At 36.9% G+C, this 22,864-nt stretch overlaps 1 protein-coding gene across 4 annotated transcripts in view; it reads right to left on the reverse strand.

The window, feature by feature from the left end:
• Positions 1-12,508: 12,508 nt before the first annotated feature.
• Positions 12,509-22,864, reverse strand: part of CCSER1 (coiled-coil serine rich protein 1) — a 745,310-nt gene continuing 734,954 nt past the window's right edge. For 3 of the 4 annotated variants that reach the window (XM_075421506.1, XM_075421504.1, XM_075421503.1), the window contains one exon: positions 12,509-21,232. In XM_075421506.1, coding sequence (XP_075277621.1) covers positions 20,747-21,232 — 486 coding nt within the window. In that variant the 3' untranslated portion in view covers positions 12,509-20,746. The remainder of the gene's footprint in view (positions 21,233-22,864) is intronic. The other variant, XM_075421507.1, reaches the window with a different exon arrangement.

Here is a 22,864-nt window from a genome sequence, read left to right on the forward strand (position 1 = left end):
TTTTTTATGTACTTAATGAAGTGCAAGTTTAAATTGTGACAATAGCTGCTATGGTAATGTATGTAGCCAGTAATAATTTACTAACCAAATTTAGTCAAGAAAGTGACAATTTTACACACAAAATGCATGGCAGCTACACTTAAGGGAGTTGCTCTTTCCCTATAGAGGTATTTGTTATTCTGCTTCTGCCAAGCCATACTGCAGCCAGCCTTTGTAATGGTGAAGTCATGAAAACTTGTCTCTATTTCTGCTTAAATAAGCACATGACTTTCCGCAGTTGCTTTTTTGGTGAATGGTGAGAAGCACAGCCAAAGAGGTAATTGTTATCCACCTAATCTTCTATCTAAATGATTAACAGCTAACAAACCAGAAAAAGTAGAAGTTTTCCTAAGAAAACCAAGGAGGCAGAGCATTGCTTGGGTTTTCCTGTTGCTTGTTTTACAGTTAAAAGTTCTTCTAGTAAACCACACTTACAAGACAGGTTGTGCCGGGACACTAAGGTAACTGATTATTGGGTCCCTCTTTATCACTCCTCACTCTGAGCATTGGTTCTATGAGGGTCAAGTATTGTTTAAGTGAAATTATCTACCTTCAAAACAATATAGGATGAGGAGATGAAAAGCTTTGCTTTTGCTAATGCATTAAAGCATCTTAAAAGAAGTTTGACATTTTCATTTGGATATAAGCTTTTAAGAGAATGAGCATCTTGTTTTTTCCACTATGCTTATTTCTTAACAGAGAAACTCATTAAGTTCACCCTAAGCTTGTAAAGGCTGATTCTCATGGCCGTGTTTAGCTTGACAATCTTTTTATTGTTATTTTCTTCTTCATTCTTATCCTCTGAACCTTAGCAAAGCCACCAAAACACAGGCATTTCTACTCTGAGATTGCAGGACATCCCTGACAAGGAAAAATGAATAAAAGGAAGGCACATTTTTCCTCTTGCAAGCCTTCAGAAGCAGTGGTGAAGTTTTCTTGGACTAGGATTTTCAGGACACGGTTTAGCAGGCATGGTGGTATTGGGTTGACAGTTGGACTTGATTATCCTAGAGGTCTTTTCCAACTTTAATAAAAATGATTCTACGATAAATAGAATATACCAGTTCTCCTCAAGAGAGCAGGGCAAGAGGATTTAAAAGAAAAAAAAAAACCAAACAAACACATATCACCAAAAAAATCTTTGCCTGGGTTACATTTTAAAAAAAAATTACCCCTTAATGGTCAAGAGGAGGGGGTACAGTTTCCGTTGACAAACACCACTAGCTTATAGAGATTTGATCAACATGTCCTTAAAATAAACTTCAGTTTCCAACCAGTCCCATGTCATAACTTACTTCACTTCTTTTACCCAGCCTGATTTCTGGCTGACCTTAAAATCTAGACCAAACCTGGGAAAGAGACTAATGAAAGAGAGATGAGCAAAGTGCCACAGCAAGTATTTACAACATTCTTGCACTAGAGTTTGTATTATTAGTCAAAAATAAGCATAAATACATGGTGAAATTCACTAAAAGTGTTATATTGAGCATTTATTTTATTTAGCGTGCAGATAAAACATTTACTTATTGAAATCATGCTTTTTTTCTTTCCTTAGATTAGCAGAGGACAAGCATGCTTTTAAGCAAAAACTTCATCCTTAGGCTTTAAGTATCAGCAGTTTGACTAGGCTATGATATATCAAAAAGCTCATTGTAACATATTGTAAACAGAGCATTATTGCAGGATGTTAGACAGGAATTTTTTTCTTAAGTCAAATTCTGTAAATGGGAGAAGTTGCTTCAAAAACTTGTATTTCAATTAATAATGGTAGTATCTTCGATGTGTTACTTAGTCCTGCACATACCACAATAAAGCATTAAACTCTTAAATCTGTCATCACACTGAAGAAAGGTCTCTAGACTGCCCAGAATAGCAACCATCTTTCCTGAAATTGCAGACACAGCAATAGCCACAGCCTTAAGACTATAGAAACCACTTAGATGGTACCAATTCATCAAGGAAACGACACTTTTTCTGAGAAGACAAACGTGGGGCCAAAGAGCCTCAGGTATCTTCAGATCTCACGTAAGTGATTGCCAGGTACTTGTTCTGAAGGATGATACCATTTTCTGCTATTAATACCCAAAGCAGCACAGATACATATCTAGACTAAATCCAGGCACAGATGCAGCTGCCAGTCCTTCAGTATGCATTTACAGTGCAGTAACAGAACCACTGAAAGAGTGGCTTTAATGGGAACCCTCAGGGCATCTCCTCTAGGGACGGCTGAAGTCCTCTGCTTCTCGGATACACAAGAAACCATTTAGAGAGTCACAGTCTGTCCCACACCATCCGATACCACTGATAATGGGAATGTTGACTCAGAGTGCGACAGGAAGTGGTGAAGATCAAGCAGTCCTGTGACAGCAGCTTTATGCCGTAGGATAATGATTCAGACAAGAAATCACAATAATACTTTTGCAGCCATTTCTCTACACGCATCACACCCTTTCTGCATAAGATTAAGTATTAATAGGCTCACCCAGGTTGTCTTGCAAATTGCTTATTTTGACTCAAAGTTACCAAAACACAATAGATGTATTAGAAAGGCTTATTCTTATAGAGTTCAAGGTGGGGTTTGTTTTGTGTTCTTTAAAAATCAGAGCTTGCTTTCCTAAGGCATCATGGACATCACTTTCTGGTTTTGTTACATACGTACAACTGTATGCACAATTTTCTTAATCTGCATAGGAGAGAAACAAACAGCTTCTCTTCCCACACTGCCTTTCTCAGAGTGCCAGACGGTTTCAACTATTACAGATCTTGAGCAATCATCAGTACCATTTTTAGGGTGGCAGATGGAAATTGTCATTATTTCTATAAATATTTAAAGTAGCTTAAGCAATTTCTATGAATATTTCGCTGCTTTATAAATACCTTTGGTAATTCCCTTCCTCAGTTTGCTGTAATGATCACAGAATGTAAAATAAGGAATCGGCATCCTTTATGACATGCCTTGCAAATAGGAAGTGACTGTAACTCTTGTTTTCCTATGTGCTATATTTTAATTATACATATGTAAAGCCCACACAGTGATACATTCATCACCAGAAGGTTTCATACTGGGAAACATATCACAGTTTCAGTGATATAGCATAAAGTGAGTTTAGTCTTTTATGGGCTAAAGGCTTGGTGTCTGTGAGGTAATGTTACATGTAGAAGTGGGGTTTGGGAACTAGAAAGTCTGCAGTGATCTTTCATTGTGTCAGAAGACAGAAGGCTAAAACCACCTGGATAAATTAAACACCCATATGGCAGGTCTGGATAACATGACACGACTCAGTGGCCACATGCCCATGCTGCTGTGGAACAAGCTGCAGCTATTTCAGAAGGCAGAATTTGAAGTTACCTGATACCGTAGTACCAAGGTCAGAGCACATGTTCCACATGGGTCAGAGCACATGTTCCACATGGATTTACTACATATTTATTCAGTAACATTTCTACAGCAATTGATTAAGCTAGACTGAAATGACATCTATCAAAAAGAAAGGATCCCTAAAGAAACAGGGTAGAGTAATTTTTAACCCTGGGATGGTTTTTTCTCTAGTTTACAGCACAGCCCTCTAGTTTGTATGGAGGGATCTACCTGAAAGGCTTTAGAACCACATCAATGCATAGTTGAAGTATAAGCTAAGTAAACCACAGATTTGTTCTGAAGTAGCCTGCTCTAAACCACTGCATTTTTTATTTCTATGCTCTAAAGCACAAAGACAATATGATTTGGTTTGCATCTGTTGCCTTAAGTGCACAGCAATTTGAATGCTATTTCTAGTACTTGGTACAGAATATGTGGTACCCAAGATCTTCAAAAGACCCCAAAACTATTTTTGAGCTGGGAAAGGGTATGTTACAGAACAGTTAGCGCTGCCCCACAAAGACAGAGCATTTGACTTCAGTACTTGTATAAGAAGAGCACCTGTTGCCTTTGTGCCAGATTTTCCAGGCCTAACTGTGTGAGGGATGATAGAATTTAAGCTTGGAGAATTAGGAAATGCAAGACAGAGAGGCCATGTCCCAGCATGAAATGGGGAAGACAGAAGAGATCCATGGCAGAAAGGCAACTCTCGGGTCTCATGTCTGTCAGCCTCCACTGTCCAAGTTTCAAGTGTCTTCACTTCATTGCTGTAGAAAGCAATCTAGCTGCAAGCAGGTCCAGCCCTAGCAGCTTTACCTCAGAAGCAGCAAAGCGAGATACCTGACAGTAGTCTTCGGCAGAGTAATTTCCAGAGAACAGGCTATACAAACTGTCCCTTGAAGGCTTTTGTATGAGAAGTACAAGTTACATTTAAGCTTAGGATGATAACTGCAGAATGCAAGAAAGCAAGACATTGAAATATTGCAAGCAGTTAACACAAAAGGAGAAATTTCTCTGATAAGTACTGTAAGCACCAAGATATGTAACTCATCCCCGAGTGAAAGACATTTACTGGTTATCTGAACCTACCCCTCACCAAGCCAGCACAGAAAAGTCATTTTAGTAGAAGCCATCCAGAAGCTGCCAGCTGTGGAGGAGTGGGGGAAACAAAAGTTCTTCAGATTTTTTTTCCTATTTATCACTGGATTATCTGAACCATGATGGCACCTAGTTGCTACTGTGGCATGCATATTTTCCTGTAGATTATAGCCCTGATGTTTGGAATAGGTTAATTCGTTAACAAGCCAACAAAAATAAGTTTGCTGTTGCTAGCAAAAAGCAGCATGTAAAAAAAAGTGGGGGGCCAAACAAGATCATTGTGTGCCCTTGCTACCACGGTAACTTAGACAAGCCAAGTGCTTGCTACACCTCCCCGAGAACGGCCACAGCCAACAGCTTCCTTTCAACATTTACCTTACCAACTCTACCAATTTGTACGATCACATCTAAATGTGAGAGTGCAGGATTCGGGGGAGAAAGAGATACTTACTGTTTAGGTGGTTTTCTCTCACACATCAGTGTCCAGAAGTCACCAGCTTTCTAGCTGCTTCTGATCTGCACTGCAAACATCTGCATTTCCTGAAGTCCTTAATGTCTGTCACACACACACAGACCACAGAGGAAGTTCTTTTGAAGTATCCTTCACAGCAAAGGACAGGAGAGATTATTCCCCATTTATTTATCTACCAGATGGCTAGGCCTTCCAATTCACTTTTCATTCCAAGTTCTTAGTGAGAATCTGTGCTGGTAGTAGACTTTGACTAAAGCTTTTTAACAGGTCGAGGAAGGCAGTTTCACAAAGAAGGATGCCAAAGAAGCAATCTGTTGGCATGTGTGTTGCTGTATCAACACTTTCCTCCTCCCAGAGCTTTCTCCTATTCCTCCAATCAGAACAGAAATAAGAGTCACTAGGAAATACTCCCAAGCACTTCCAAATCAAAAAAAGAAAATCTCGTCAGGTTGCTGGGTCTTGGATTTTCCTTTCCTAAATGTACACAAATGCCTATTAATAATCAGCCTTAAATTTCCACATTCTAATAGAATTAGAAGGTTAATTACATTTGAATGAGTAGGATAAGGAAATTAATTTATAGTAATTTAGAAATTAATTTCTAATTCATTTATAATCACTTTTGAAACAGAGAATAATTACCAGTTGCTCAAACAAAGCTGTCCACTGTTGGTTTACATGCCCTAGTATACCATGTCCAGCTTCTAGCTGTTGCTCGGAAGGAGCATGAGTCTTGATCTTTGTTTTTATTTTTTCACCTTTTTATCTTGTATAGATTGAGGGGCACAGCTTGGTACTTCGGCTAACTGAAATGGCACTACATATCTGCCTAGGCAACAGACTCACACCTAAACTGTTTTATTTAAAGTTTATTTGCACTGTTCAATATCACAGGAAAGGATTATTATTTGTACATAGTCACCAAGCCTGAGAAAAAAGAAAGCTAATTATTTCAGAATGTCTGTTAATGCAGGCCTCAAATTTCCATGTTCTGATATTGATGTGGAAAATCCTTAATAGTGTCTTGTTCCAAAAGCTTATTTTTTGTGGGCAGGTACCCATCCCTAAATGGTTCTTCCAGTCTGTTGAATGTTCTGTTTTTTTCAGAATAGGGTTGAGAACTTTTGGACAAAAGGTATTTTGGTACTTCAGTCTATTTTAGCACCTCAAAATGTTTTGCTGCAAAAAACAATTGCCAGAGAAGGTATGAAGAAAGGAAGAAATACTATCTAAAAAACCAAGCTGGTCTTACTATATTTTTTTCACTTTGTAAGCACCCTGCCATTTTAACTTCCCCTCCAGTCTGACTTCTCAAATAAAAACAATGAACATTAACGTTACAGTCAGTCCCTTCTTTACTAGTAGTACTCATTCTTCCTCATTCTCAAAATACTTGTACTGTGAAAGCATCTAGTGTGGACAAGCTCCCAGACAAAGCTTCTAGATCATAACAATCCAAGCTTGACAGTAGTTCAGAAATTAGATTTTGTTAGCAGAACTTTTTTTTTTTAAACACAGAATTTTGCCCATAGTTTTACAGTAAGATTCATGCCATATGGTATAATAATTCATATTAGAATACAACACATTCACTGCTTCAGCTAGGACTTGAAGCAAAGCCAGCTATAACTATGTCATAAGTTTCTACTTGAGTTAGAGTGAAAAATGCAAGCTTGACTTTTCTGACAAGCGTGTAAGCCTTTCTATATCAGGCCTCAACATATTAGCATATTAACATATTAGGAATCCTTTATATCTTAGCAAACTCAGACACCAGAATTTGGAGGAATGCTGTTCTGATCACGAGATCTTTGACATGTGTTAAATGGGAAGTAACAGGGGGGGAGGGGAGGGGGTGTTAAAAAAAAAAAAAATTCAAGTTTCATAGGAATTTCTTATACCACAATGAGTTTTGGTCCAAAGCGAGAACTGAAAGCTTTGAAGAAGAGTTGTGTAGAATAGTTACACGTTGCACATTTCATGGGTGCTAATATTTTTCTGTGTTCTTTTGAGCTTTAAGTCCCTCAGTTGTAACCCAAATATAACAAATTGTCTACATCTTTGCTATCACAAGACCTCATGGCCAGTGAAGATACAAGATCCATGATTCTCAACAGTACTCTCGTTGAAGGACAGCAGACCATACATATTGCCCAGTTACTTATAAGCTCCCAAACTTGCACCCCCTTCTCCACCTTTGTAGCCTGTCACACCTTATTTTTGCTCACGGGACCCTAACTGAAAGGACTGGCACATCTATCAACAGAAGACAGATTAGATCTTTTTTCATTACTATATATCCAGAGAATACTTACGTGAAAAAAATCCCAAACAAACAAACAAACCCCAAAGGGGGCAGAAAAGCCTTGGTAGAAAACCAAAGTGACAGTGTAATTTCTGTATGTACATTCACAGTGTGCATGGCCCTCTCCCTCCACAGTCTATAGGGGCCAAACCTTACATTACTTATTGAAGGCAGTCAGAGCTCTGCCTTTCTGGATTTTCCCAAGGAATTTGAACAAAACAGGTGTAGAGACAGTACTGGTAAGCCCAGCTCCCCAAAGCATCTAATCAACCGCCCAATAAGATTTCCATAATGACTTACATTAAAAAAAATAGCATTCAGAGGGAATTACAAGCGAACAAGGCAGATGGTCAAAGTGGAGGGTGGGATGCGGAAAGAGACCTGGGGTTCAGTGAAACAGTGAATCAATTTGACAAAGCTGGCACTGAAATAAAATATCAAGGTCTTGAGGTGTCAAGATGACTATTAGTTAACTGCTAAGAAATAAACACAGGGTATCAGCAGTTTAAGGAAACTAAATCATAGAATAATTTGGGTTGGAAGGGACCTTATGGATCATCCAGTTCCAACCTCTCTGCCATGGGCAGGAATGCCTTCCACCAGACCAGCTTGCTCAAAGCCCCATCCAATGTGGCCTTGAACACTTCCGGGGTGGGGGCATCCACAGCTTCTCTGGGCAACCTGTTCCATTACCTCACCAGCCTCATAATAAAGAATTTCTTCATTATATCTAACATAGGTCTACCCTCTTTTATTTTAAAGCCATTACCCCTTGTCCTGCCACTACATGCCCTTGTCAAAAGTCCTTCTCCAGCTTTCTTGTAGGCTCCCTTCAGCTACCGGAAGATTGCTATAAGGTCTCCCCAGAGCCTTCTCTTCTCCAGGCTGAAGAGCCCGATCTCTTTCTCTATAAAAATCTGTATCATTTCTAGAAAGAAGTGCAAGGAGTCTCTCAGCAGACAGTTCAGCCTTAGAAGAAAGTGTCAAGAGTCACTTGGTCACTAAGCCAGTGCTGCATTTTGAGAACTACAAGGGGAAGTTCTTTTTCAAGGCAAAACCTGGGAGGGTTTTTCAGGTTGTTTCAAACAGCTACACCAGATACTAGTTAGGAATTTTATCCCTGAAGTCTGCCTTTCAACTCAGGAAACTTGTAGCTAAGTCAGAGCTGCCATAGTCCCAGTAGAATTAATTTGGATGCATAAAAACCTTTACAAAAGGCCCCAGTTACTTTGCCTGGTTTGTTGCCTTTACCATTCTATCAGTTTTTCTGCAAGTCATGAGTTCAAAGGTCTTTCACAGCAAAAGTTGTTTTTATTTTGCTTTCATTACTTCTAGAACAGAGTATAAGCTTTCTGGGAAACGCTGTGGGTCAAAATCTAGTACTGCCATCTCCCAGCCCATACAAATTGCATTGCCACAGCAATACAAGTCAGTGTTATTGTTCCAAGATTAAAGCTCTTAATTTTACAATTAGATTGCTCCCACTATATATTGCAGTTTTCTGATGCCTTTATGCATCAGACAAACAGTGATAGTGTTCACATGGTTGAACTAACACTGCATTTTGTGGATGTACTTCTTTTCTGGCTTTATGTAGTAGTGCATTACCATAGAAACTAATAAAGAAAATTACTTCGTCATATGCACCTTATCTGATGCTTCTCTGGTGAATACTTGTTTAAACCTCGGTGCAGCTAAGACTGAGATGCCTTAGCTCCTCTTCTTCTAATAGAGCAAAACAGAGGGCATAAGGATTTCCAGAGTTAGATTTCTCTGTTGGAGCCAATGTTTTTCTGTTTACTCATAAGAATCAGTTTCAGGATCTTGTAGCGTTAGGAAAAGAAGCTACAACAGTCTTTTGCTTCTCATCTAGTTTGGTCTGTTTAAACACGATATACAGAATCAAATGGAGTTATGGGGAATCATATCTTTACAGCAAGAAAGCAAAAACACTTCAAGAACGTATAGTAACAGCAGGTTCAGAAGGATTCACCTATAAAATTTTTACTTAGATTTTATGTGTGTGCACATGCCCATGGGTGTTAGAGCAGACCACAAATTTGGACATTTTTCATACTTGGCTCTTAGAGATCAAGAATTTCTGTCCTGAAGCTATTTTAGTCTGAAAAATAGATAGGTCAAAACTAAGAGCAGCAACACACACAAAATAGCTACCCCAGAATTACACACCTAGCTACCAACAGAATTTGGACCACAAATTCACACTGGTTAAATTTGTGGCCAGAGTCCTCACCATTAAGCTACACTAAGTAATAGAAGAAGTATCCCACTGACTTTATTAGGCATTAATCATGTTTGAAAATGAAAATCAGTTTAATAGAAGGAGAAAGGTGACAGGGAAGTAATGATAGGCTAGTATGAATAACAAATTAATAAGCATAACGAACTAAGGAATTAAAAAAAATCCAAACAACGCTATCTTATTTAATAGGTGCATAAATACTGGACCTCACAGCATAACCATCTCCTAATAATAAGTATTTCACAGTGCTGAAGTGTAGGATCATAATGACTTACCAAAGCATTCCTTGATAGCTGCAACATTTCCACCCTTCTTGCAGTCTAGTCTGGAACTTGTACCCTTGAATCAACTAATCAGCCTAAAGTACTATAGTCTTAAAAAACAGGGTAACACATCATTCAGACTACTGTTACCATGCGTTTGTATTGTCTCTCCACAAACTACACTTTCTTTAGCTTCTCCAAATTGCTGCTTGACAAAGACTCCCAATGTCAACAATCAAAACAACTATCCTTTCCACCCTCGCCTTTCAAGGCCAGGTAGTGATCTCATCACCTGGTAATTAAATCAGGCACAGGTGAAACTCAGTTCACTAAGTTCTCAGTGTCTGAAAGGGGTCAGAATACCTTGCATTACAGATAGAACGTGTAACAAAGTATAAAAGAAAATACCAAGAAAAAAAAAGGAAAGAAAAGAGAGAAAGAGGGTATGACAAAAATGATTGAAGTATTTTAAAGCAGAACCTGTATCTAGCTGGTGTTGCTAACAGAAATGCACATCTGTGTTATGTAGCAATGCAGGGGTAGATGCGTGTCGATTCCTCTAAAATAGTGCTCTGTATAGCATCAGATTGCTTGAAACAGTGCTGCACGTAGATGTAATTATGCTTACAAATAATTTAGCTTGCAATGAGTCACTATATGCAGGATTTTTCTGAATGAAATTTAATTCTTAGACCAAGTATTTCACATTTGTCATTAAAAGAGATGAACTCAAGGAACTGTGCTGATTATTAAAGCTTTTCCAACAATTGAAAAATCTTTAAGATCCATTTCCTTTATTTTTATATTAGTGTTTTTCCAATCTGAAACCATGAATTAAGACTTAGCCCATTCTCTTACATGTGCTTTTCAAAAGCAACAACATTAATAATCTTTTTAGAGTTATTAGAACATAAAATATTATCAATAATAATACATACCAAACAACTGAGGAATTACTTTGCTGTCTGCTGAATATTGTTTCCCTCTGAGTAACCAGTAGCTTTTGAGGTATTTATGTGATAGGGAACACATTCTTGTACTGTTGTTTCATAAAAGACAAAAACAATTTACAGGGAAGCAACGAAACATGTATGACATGTAACCATGAGAAAATTTTCAGGCACTTCACAAAAGCTAGCACCATACGAAGACTAAGGTGTCCATCATTTTGGACACAGTCAGGCTTCATGGAAGTGTCATCACATGGGGAAGTCTGCTTAGTTCCCAAACACTTTGTATAACCTACGCCAATTTCAAACAAATTTCGTCTTCCTTGGACATGCATCTAATTTCTTGTTCCTTTAGCTTCATTGACCAAAAGGCTGATAATACAGTAATTTAAATTCACAAAAAAATATCAGAGTTCTATATAGATATAGACTGGTATAACACTGTCATAGATTAAAAATTATTCTTCTACCAATATGATAACAGTGTATTTCAGTTTTATTTTTCCTTGTAAGATATATATATATTAAAAAAAAAAAGTAGAATAACCTATTAAGCTTCATATTCCTGCAAGGCACCCAAATGTGTACAACAGTAAAATGGAGCAGCTATTGAACAATGTATAGTAATAGTAAGAAACATCTTACAGTAGGACATATATTTTAACTGTATTACTGACAGGTAGTAGACATATAAGTCTTGAGCTACAGCCATTTCTAGATGCAGAATTGGAGGCCAAGCTGACTTTCAAAGTTGGGACTGAAAATCATATACTGCTGCTGATGCAAACAAACAAAGAAACAAAAAAAACACACCCAAATAAACCTGTTGGACTTAGAATGCACCCCACAGGACTTATTTCTATGAGGAATAAACTGAAGTAGAATTTTGCTGGCCACTAGACTATCAGTTATGACAGGATCAGCAATCACTTTGGTCTTCATACTTCTTTTATTAATAGAGCACTGTTCATGATGGGAAATATTTTATAGCCTCACAAAGGTGATAATTTGCTTATTTCTGCTAAATTTGAATCAAAGTAATATTAATGATTATGGCCTTTGAAGAGTAAGACTCTCATTTAGATAAGCTACAGGGAAAATGAAGCAAAGTAAAGGAGTGTTTTATAACACCCTTACTTGAAATACTGTGATGGACAATACACAAACCTACAGATAATATAAGCAAAAAAAAAGTAGCTGAACAAGAAGCTGGAGAAAAAATAAAATTAGACCTGATTTTAATTATGGAAATTACTGTTTTCATACTAAGAACAAGTGGGAAGTGAAGTAGGGAACTGAGAAATGTTATGGAAGCAAAATTACTCTGATACTCGGGAAATAGTACAATAAGGAATTTGCAAAATACCAAGGCAGAATGGATTTTTTTTTCCCTGCAACACTGTAGAGTTTTAGTATACACCTTTTTGAGTGTGTAAAAAGGTCTGAAGAGGTGTTGGTACTTAATTCTTAGAATAGTATCAAATAGCTTCAATCTACAATTCACATCAAGTGGTTGAAGAACCTAGGGAAAAAATAAGTCTTTTGATTGTGACAGATGCTAACAACATTAAGTTGTAAAAGTATTTGTGTTTATTGAAGTGCAACATGTATTACACCAACAAAAGTATGAAGAAAAGCAAAAGAAATGTAAGATATTTCAAAGAAAAAAAGAACACAGGCTCATCATAGAATAACATAGGAATTTTATTAACCAGTTCTCTTTTGGCAGAAAAAAAAACCAAAATTGTAAGAGCCCTTTATGTTCAGTTCACATATGGAAATATCAGACTGTGCACCTTTACAGTAATGTTTAAAATTAAAATTCCATATAAATATGCAAAAACAATATTTAATTTTTTCCATCAAACATAAAAGTGAAAATGCCTACTAGAAATAGGAACAAACATCCATTAAATATCAACAGCATCATATAGTACTGTTTTATGAACTACCATAACTCTTCAAAGTAACCCACAGAAATCATTTCCCCAGTAATCTGATTAAAAAACTAACAGAATGCTGCTTGATATTCTTCAGAGACAACAGTGTTTGTATCCAAAATCTATGTATTTTTTCAGTCAGTGTACGAAAATTGAATTTGAAACAATTAGGTTCTTATTGCACACAAGTTACAGAACCTCACAACAATTAAAAAAAAAGAATAAAGAAGAAAAAAATTCAGAGGACATGGGGTACTGAGATACTAAAATCAAAAGTTAGAGTTGTGCCTTGAACATTTTTAAGTATTAAATAATCTTTGCCTGTTAAATAATAAGAATTCAACTTATTTATGGCTCTGTAGAATAAAACCACTAAAAGCACTAATGAACTTGTCCAGTCAGAACTTACATATATTTTACAGCTTTCTTTTAAAAACTTAACTGGAAGTTAGGTGTCTTGGGGCAAATATCTTCACTATTGTAAATTCTGCTCCAAGCTGATTTTTAAGCTGCCTTTTCAAGTGTGTTATCTCTTAGAAAAAATATTCTTATTTCTTTCCTTTTAAATTTAAGTTACCATCTAAATTGTCAAAGTGAAATTCTGTACTAGTTCAGTGAAAAAGCTTTCCATTCTCTCATGTAGATCTGGACTCTTTTCAATACTCTTCAGCTGTGCATCATTTATAGTTAATCTTCAAGTGAATATTTTCCTCTTTTTCTCATCTTTGTTTCTCTTTTAAAGCCTCTAATTCAAGTAATCTGTATGGTATTGCCAATTATATTTTAAAAACTGTTTTGAATAGCATGTAACAACTGGCCTTGCAGTGCACTGTTATTGAAATTAAAGGGATGTTTAGCAGCATATATTACACAAATTAATTTCTTATGAGTTCTTCAATTTTTACAGGGGTCAGTAGTTTAAAAAAAATACCATCCTGAACAGCAAGATGCTCATAAACTAATACACAATAAGAAAATGATCAGATTAAATGCCTAATTTTAATACATAAAGAAGAACACTTCTGTTTATTAAAAAAATGCCTAAAGCTCTCAATGGCTGTTGGCAGTATTAAAGAACATGTACAGTTTTCAAAAATACTAAGAGCTGGCCTAATTTTAACTCTTCCCAAGTCAGTTTGAAATTCACATAGGACAAACCATTTTTGGAGATACTTGTGTAAAAGTTTTCTCACAAGGATGGTGGTCCTTCATTGGAAAGTAAAACCAAAACCGTGACCCTATTACCTAAACACAGCTCTTGACGTAGCGTCCGGGTGTTGACTCTCTTCAACAGTTCCTCATTGTTTAGAGTAAGACGACACCTAGAGTAAGGGCATTACCTTGGCTGCATGAAATACAACTATACAAACCTACTTCGGACAGTTAGAAAAGACTACACAAAGTGCAAGGCTTTAGGGATACAATCTTTTTTTTGACTGAATTGTTTCTGTGCTACAATGCAATTGTGTTGTTCTGCCTACACTTATCCTTCAGATAAAGATAACACCCTGGTAATAAAAAGTTGTAAATTCATTCAGATATTGTTTGATCAAAACATCAAAGTACCCTTATCCATACTTTGTGGTGTTACATGATCATTTTATCTCATTTCTTGTTATTCCAAGAGATTTATTTTATAAGTATTACTTCAGTGCATTTCACAGAAAATGGCTATGCACCACCACCCTGGGAGCAGAATAAGACTTATCAATCTCTCACCCTTTACCCTTCCTTTAGATTTTTCCCAGCTACAAAACATCTGTTCTACACTTACACAGATTTTTATATACTGCTGATCCTCTTGCTTAAACAACATCAGATGCATCAGTGGTTAAGGACTTTGTTTATAGTCTCCTTGCAATATTGATCATCCCTACACACAATTTGTAGAGTATGTACAAACCCATTTTATTTTCTTTTGCACTGTTAACCATGGGAAAGAAATAGATAGTTTGTTTTTTTTTTAAATTAATGGTTTGGAAAACAAAGCCTGATGGTGTAGCTGAACAAGGGACTTGAGTAGAAAGGCTGTTTCTTATCTTTTCTACTTGTCTGGGGGTTTTGAAGAATATTTATAAGTAGATATAAGTAAAAATACTTTTTATACATCACACCTCTCAAACAAGAAATATGAATGAAATTGTTTATGTTAGAAAAAATACTGTTTGCTTGTTACCTTTACAAAGATGTGGGATTTGATTGTTTTTCTTTGATGGGATTGCTCACATGCTTAAAGTTAAGCAGAGAATTCTGAACCCTGTTGAAATCAAGTTTAGGTAAGAAAAAGAATGCAAGCTAATTTGTAGTCCCTATTAAGCCCTCATATCAAGTGCATTGACATAATGGAAAAATAAAAATAAATTAAAATTCTGCTACTATTGTTGATATCCATACACCTAAAAACTACCCTACTAGGGTTTTTTCAATGTGATAAAAGCAAGCTCAAATCAGGCTATGTATTTGTTTATACAGGTGCTTAATTAAGTTTGAGAGTCTTTTTGGGTAGATGTAAATCAGCTGTAACCACAGCTCACCAACAGACCTGCAGCCTTCAGTTAGGAAATAGAATTTTTTCTGTGAATGTAGCACTTACTACTTTAGCAGCAGCACAGCGGTTCTGGGAGAAAATATTAAACATTTTGATCACATATTAAAAAAATCCAGTGGAGCCTTCTTAAAGCAGAAATGACACTGTGATGCAACCTGTCTACATAGCACAAGTCCATACTTAAAGGGAATGTTTCTGAAATCCAGAGAGACACAGCAATGGCCACAATACAAAATTGAAGGAGGTATTATTTGTGCACTACAAAAATCTTCTCAGTGGAGTATTTTCTGCTCTATAACCTCTCTATGGATTTGGAAAACTGATAGATACAACACTTGCCACATCCATCAGATTCTCACAGATCTTTCATAGTTAAGATCAATCAGAATAGGTTTTCCATCCCCAGGAGTTATACACAGACCTTCAGGTGAGTTTATTGTTGCCCTGCTTTCATAAGAGCAGGCTTACTTCTGCAGAAATCTTCAACAGTCCTCCCTGTGTGTTTTAAGTACAGTATTGAGGGCAAAACCCCCCATAACTAGAGTAATAATTTGCTGGTAATGAAGGCAACAAAAATGGCAAGTCCAAAAACATGTCACAGTTGTACAAAATGCAAGTGGAAGTTGCGGCTACTGAGAATCTCAGATTTAGTGGGAATTTATACTGATAATTTTTTTTTTTCTTTAGATACTGAGAGATATTTTAAGCACTTTTTTTTTTAAATAACCACAAAATGTTTCCAAAGTACTTCAATAAGTAAGTTCCTTTACCATTAACTTTGCAACAACAGAAGATTCTTGAAGAAGAAGATAATTAAATTCAGACAGTTCCCCTAGACTGAAAAAGCACCGCAAATCTCAAGCCCCTCAGAGATATCCAGTGTCTTTTATGCTATAAGGAGTTCGTGTCATGCGCATCACAGTGGATATACTCTCACAACCTGGACAGATGTTCAGTGAGGAAGCAAGATCCAAACAGACAGTTTACTAAGTTAAAAACAGCACAAGGCATTTTTATCTTTAAAAAAGCAAATATGAGCAAGATACATTCTGCAGCTGCTGAAATTTTCAAATTATCTAGAATGGTCTTATATAGGACACATTAGAGTGAACTCCATTTCAAGGCAGTCATGGCCTGCGTGATTTGAGCATGTTCTCCTAAGGGATCTCTGTCAACTTCTTGCTGACCGAAGAACACTAAAAAACATCCTGGAAATGATGCTGGGTGTTTCTCCAAGGTGGGAGAAGACCTCCACCCTCACTTTCAATGTACTTTCTCTGTACTGCCTACTTCATCTTGAACAAGCTTCAAACAGCAAATCTTCCTCCAGAACAAAATCACCAGTAGCAAGAGTGGAAGAAATGAGGCCATAGGACACATTTCATTAATGCACTCAGATACAGAACTCATGCTTTCAAACAGCTACAAACATCTGTAAGAGGACTCCCCCAGATTTCTTGCTGCAGATATTTATTTCAATAGTTTTGTTAGAGGTCACTGTTACTCTACTGGACTTCGTTTATGACCCATGTAGATGTACAAAGAGTTTGCAGGGATTTTTTTTTGCTTTCAAAAGTGAAGGAAAAAAAAATACATTCCTGTATATTGTGAACTGGCGTTTTTGCTCGGTCAGATCTTGCTTTGTCTCTTCTGTAAATCAGGAAAGATATCTGAATTCAGAGATCTCCTATGCATAAACTGAGACTAGTTGGATTAAAGGCCACGATCTCAATCATCAGGTGACTTAACTGAGTATAGGCTAATTGAAGTCAAAGTTATACCAAACAAACCAGTGGAGACATGGCACAAGAGTTATGGCATATAAACTACAGTACTCATTTGTAAATAGCCTATTTTTTTAGTTTGCAGAGTATACTGTGTATTTAACAGTATAAAGTGAATCAGCACAGACAGAAATCACTATTTCCAAACTGGCTTTTAGGAAAGGGAAAAATGTCAGTTTCTAGGCAGTGACTGCAATGAGTTTGTAGGACAAACGTGAATATCCTAGGTAAGCTTTCAAATGCTTATCCAAACCTCATGTGAACATCTTAGCCTGAATACACTCTCAAAGTTTCCAAAAAAACCCCCAAAAAACAACTAAGTAAGGAAAGCCCTTCTAACATTTATGTGGATGTGTGTATTTTGGAATGAAAAATAAGTCTGAATTGGAAAAAAAGGAATCTATTCTGGCTGTTTCATTTTATGTACAGAGGGTCAGCCTGTCTTGAAAATGCAGCAGAAATTGATGTCGCGGCATGCTTTCAGATGCTGCTAAATAGCCTAAATAAAGGAGAGGTTTGTAGTAAGAATTCTCCCTCCAGTATACACAAGCACAGAGCTTGAACTTCATTCACTGTCACAAGGTATACCAAAGAAACCTCTCCACTGCTCTGAAAGCCAAATACAAGAACAGTACTGGACAAGTGTTTTCCTTCCATCTTAATAATTCATGACAAGGGTTTGCCCTAACACGTTATTGTATCTTATAAACACCCCCTGTAGCAGCACTCTAGTAAAGGGAGTAAGGAGAAGTCTAGAGATGCTATACCATTTCTGGTGTGGCTCTATTAAATTACTAAAAAATATTTAGGGCACAGATCTCATTTTTCTCTTGCCAAGTGATAGTTTCAAAAAATGGGACATTGCTTCACATGGAAACAGGTTTTCTTTGGGGATTTCCTCCTCCTCAAAATGCCCTCTGTCACACCAAAAGACACGGAAGTAACAAGAAGTAATTTTCAGTAGAAATTTTACATTACACTTTGTTGTACAGAAATATATTAAAAAAAAAAAGGAAAAAAGGTACATCTGTGGAAAAAATAACAAGTGCCTTTTCCCCCTGGTGTCATGTCTTTGGATATGTACAGCCTTGGAGAAATGTATAAATCATTTTATACACGGAACTCTTAAAAAACTAGAGATTTTTAGTACAAAGGAATCAATTCACTGCAAGAATGTCCACATGCCATCGCTTTATGATTTGCTATATACACAAGAGGATCAAACAAAGGACCTCTGTTTTACAGTTGCTGCTGTACTGTACATTAACATGTGGCTAATACCCTTCTCTGGGTGAGATTTACAATTAGTTTTATAAATAACATTATAATGCTGAAAATACTGATACAAAACAGCTTCAAGATGACATTTTAAAAATATCCCTCACTTTAATTGAACTGTTTTCTCCAGTTTTTTTAAGTTTCAGCTTTATAAAAGATTCTCCAAGAAAACAGTAGCATTTAAAATGTTCTTTTTGATATGTATAGATGGATTATATTTAATAAAGTGTAATCCAAAAGTCCATTTTTCCAGGAAAAACAACTATAAATACAGTACATAAGTTAAAATTCAAGAGTTTTTTTGTTTTAATGTAGTATAGTACATTTGTATCCTGGAAAAAAAAATCCTTGGTTACAGTGCATGTTAATTTATTTACAGATCTGAAATATAATTGTATACACCAACTCTTGAGATGAGCAAGACTGAAATGCATTGTTAGTAAGAACCAACTGTCCTTTTGATCTGCCATGACCTTAAGAGATTGCTCAGATGAAAATAGGATTCTGAACAGTGAAATTCAGTTACTACTATTTTAAATTTTTTGGTAGACTTTTAACCATGAGTTTCAGTGCAGGACAGTGAGTCTTGAATACCCATAGTCAATTCGGTCAAGCTGTGTTTGCAATTTTTGCACATTCTGTTTTGGGAGTAGCAATGCACACACGAACACCAAGAAGTTTGGCAAATGTTTGTCTTGATTCTTATGTATCCAGCTCTGGATACCCAAAATTATCACTACAGAATATTTAGACAAAACCTGCTCTCTTTAACATCAGAAAATGTCATAAAAAATTATATAACCAAATTAAAATTCTCCATAAATAGAATGCTGAAAGTTCAGGTTCCTGAAATGGCTTTACAGAATATCTGTCAAGCCCATAGTTTAACTTTTTTCTTAATCTAACCAGTCCTTGCATTAATCTGAATATTAAATAGTTAATCAGATATCATTAACACTAGGTAAAATTTGTATCAGTAATTCATTTTATATGCCCTGTGTGACTTATCTTTTAAAACTTACAGCATTTTTAGTGGCTACAGAAACTTCATTTTTCATTATATGCTACTTCAGTTAAGTCACACTGGTTTATTTGTGTGAGAATCTTTAGTTATTAATCACCAGGTAAAGAGAGAGGTGACTTGTCTCAGATCTGCCTCAATCATACTTAAACGTGCCACATTATAACTACTAACTATATGTCCTATTATCATATAAACAGATTATCCTCCACCAGAGAGGTTGTAAACTGTCATGTTTAGTATATGCCAGGTGTTTAGAGTAACTTCACTGAGATGCCTGTTTCCAAGGCCCCTGAAAGGGGAAAAGAGGATCTTTTGTTATTGAAGAGTCTACAAGCTCTATAGTGTGATCAGATGATTTCTTGTTCCCATGAGACCAGCATGCTGCACATCAGGTAGCACCAGATCCATCTCGCTTGTGTATAATATGTCAAGACTAGCAAACCCGCTGAGTTGGTGTAAACCAGGTCGTTAACTGCAGATGACACAATCTACAGAAATTAGTACTGTCACAGGTAGTTTGGACTGGGTAATAAGACAATTTCTCTTACTTGAGTCTTTCACCCATTTTTGGTTTGGGAAGTGAAATGAAGTTATATGATGCATTACACAGCATAGAATGTCACATTGTGTCATGAGTGATATAGTGCCTGTAAAGCACAAATATCATCACAACTGATATGTTGTCATAGAACAAAAACACTCAAACAAATGTAGTTAAATAAAGGTGGGGAGAGGGAAGGGAAGGTTGAGGAACCAAGATGACATCCTCAGCTTAGGACCCAATTACTGGCTCAAATACTTGGTGAGCCGCTATGAACCTTGCTGTCAGAGGAAAATCAGTCACTTCCTCTACTTGTGGCATGAGGCATTCACAAAATACATACAGCAGGAAGCGGTAACACATCTCTACAAGTGCGCAAATTTCATTGCATTAAAAAAAATGTGTAAAAAGACGGTCCTCAAAGATTTCTGACTCCTTATTTCCCTAGTCTCTATGATATTCAAGAGGATTTACTAATTACTTCTCTATTTACTCCTCACATCTACTTTAACAGTAACATTATTAAACATACACAGTATTATTTAAGATCACCTTCTAGAACTTCAGGGAATTATAGTGGCTTATAGAGGGGAAAAAAAATACTTAGCCAATACTAGACTAGCAATGACAGCCAAATGATCCCATTTATTATACCCATGGTGACTTTCGCAAGACAAAGAAATCGAGTTATTTAACAATTTAGTTCATCCTTTTGACACTGTCCCAGACAGGGAAGTATGGAACCTACAGAAATGATTAATTTTTTACTTTATTTTTTTTCAGGTAAAAGTAGCAGCAGATGAAAACTGAAGACTGAGCTCTAGGTGAGCTTACATTCCTCTTTAATCAACTCTCCTTCCATGGCAAGAATACAAGCACCTTGTTACCCATCTTGTTGACCTAAAGTCTGTAGCTCTGCTGTGTGTAAATTGTGGTAGAGGAAAACATTTTTTCTGCTGTACATGTGTAAAGAGATGGGTCCCCTCGGAGGCTGTCCAAGTCTCCCTGTGAAAGTGGTATGCTGCCGAGGTACAGCAGTTTGGTCTTTTGGAGCTCCTGAGAATATGGGGTAGTTGTCTGCCTCGGATGCTGGCTTTGCGGTATTTGGTGCCATGGTGGCCAAACCGTTCTGGGTGACCTCTGAAGTGAGGGTTTCGTATGTGTCTCTAGTGTGCTTGATGACTTCCACGATCTCCTTCTCTTTCAGGAGGTTGTTCAGACACAAATTAGACAGCTGGCAGCTCTTGCTTTCATAGGCCGTTGCTTGGTTGCCTGATGAGAATCTAAAAGGGTCCTCGGTGGGAGTATGTGCTGACTTTCTGTCCCTTGTGCTGAGATTTTGGCTCACCATTCTGTTTGGATATGTAGCCTGGGGAAAAAAACAAACAAAAGTATTAGCAATAGAACATAGTAGGAAAATGGTGCAGAGTATATAAAACACTCTTCACTACAGATGTACAGCACATGGGGTTGGCAGATTAAAATGAAAGATGAATCTCAAATGCTGGTAAAACTCTCAAAGCACTGCTAGCATAAAATAGAAGTATTGTTCATTCATATTTAACGGAACTAACATTGAAAACTGCTTATTAATAAAATAGTTTAAATCAAGGAAAAAAAATTTTCAGAACGTAATAAACAGAATCACTGAATCACAGAATCACAGTATGGTAGGGGTTGGAAGGGACGTCTGTGGGTCATCTAGTCCAACCCTCCTGCCGAAGCAGGGTCACCTACAGCAGGCTGTACAGGACCTTGTCCAGGTGGGTCTTGAATATCTCTAGAGAAGGAGACTCCACAGCTTCCCTGGGCAGCCTGTGCCAGTGCTCCGTCACCCTCAGAGGGAAGAAGTTCTTCCTCATGTTCAGATGGAACTTCCTGTGCTTCAGTTTGTGCCCATTGCCCCTTGTCCTGTCACTGGGCACTACTGAAAAGAGCTTGGCCCCATCCTCCTGACACCCATCCTTCAGATATTTGTAAGTATATATTAGGTCCCCTAATATAAATAAAAATACTAATACGAATAAAAAGATTCCATGAATCATAAACAGATTTCCCAACGCACTTCACAGGATGAAACAAGAATTTTGATTGTGTAGAGTTCAACTCTTAGTACTTTCAAATACTTACAAAATTTAAAGAAGATAGCTTGTGAATATCTTTATGACTCAGTCAAGCTCAGAACACGCTCAGTTTTCATTGTCCCTTAAATCTAGGTGTTTTGTTGTGTACTTACAGCTAAATAAATGCCAAAATTTTATTTCAGCTGCCTGGAAAAAATGCAATGTAAGTAGGATTCCAGCATATTAGCAACTTGTGATGCTGTGTGAGCATGCATGCATTTGTACTTGTTTAAATAAGGGAAATTTATCTGTACATGGCAAGCCAGATCACTGCGGATTTCCAGTGTGCACTTAGTGTGATGCTTCTTTTTGTCCTCCACAGAACACCTGGCTGGGGAGGATATGATGGGACTGTGGGACTTTCTCTCACACATTTAAAAATATACTCTCAGTGTATAAAGTCTTATAAAGCGTTGGGGGGAAAAAGCTAATAAAGTCAAAGCAGAATTCTACCTGTTCCACTACTGACTGTACCAGGTAGCTTCTAGAGGTGATGCCCAGGAACTCGGATCACAGGGAGATGTTCTTGTGGCTGAGGAAGGGCACTAGCCAAGATGTGAAAGTTCAGAAATCTGGTTCCTAGAGGAACTTGAACTGTAAGCCTATATAGCTTTGTGAGAAAACTTTATATCTTTATATATTGTTATAAAACATACATGATACCAATTTGCCCAATAAGAATTAAATACTGGAAAGCTGTATGTGAGTTTCAAAAGTTTTTGATGTAACCTACTTAAACTCTACCAGTCTTTGTCATTCAATATGTGTGCAAAAATAAAGAAGAGTGTGTGTGTTTCATTAACTTCTCCAGATACACATCCATACAATGTTTCAAGGAAATCTTAACTTACACTGCAATTAGTGCACCTCTTTTCTTT

The sequence above is a fragment of the Opisthocomus hoazin genome, chromosome 5 (genome assembly GCF_030867145.1).
Source record: "Opisthocomus hoazin isolate bOpiHoa1 chromosome 5, bOpiHoa1.hap1, whole genome shotgun sequence".
In the NCBI taxonomy this organism is placed as follows: domain Eukaryota; kingdom Metazoa; phylum Chordata; class Aves; order Opisthocomiformes; family Opisthocomidae; genus Opisthocomus; species Opisthocomus hoazin.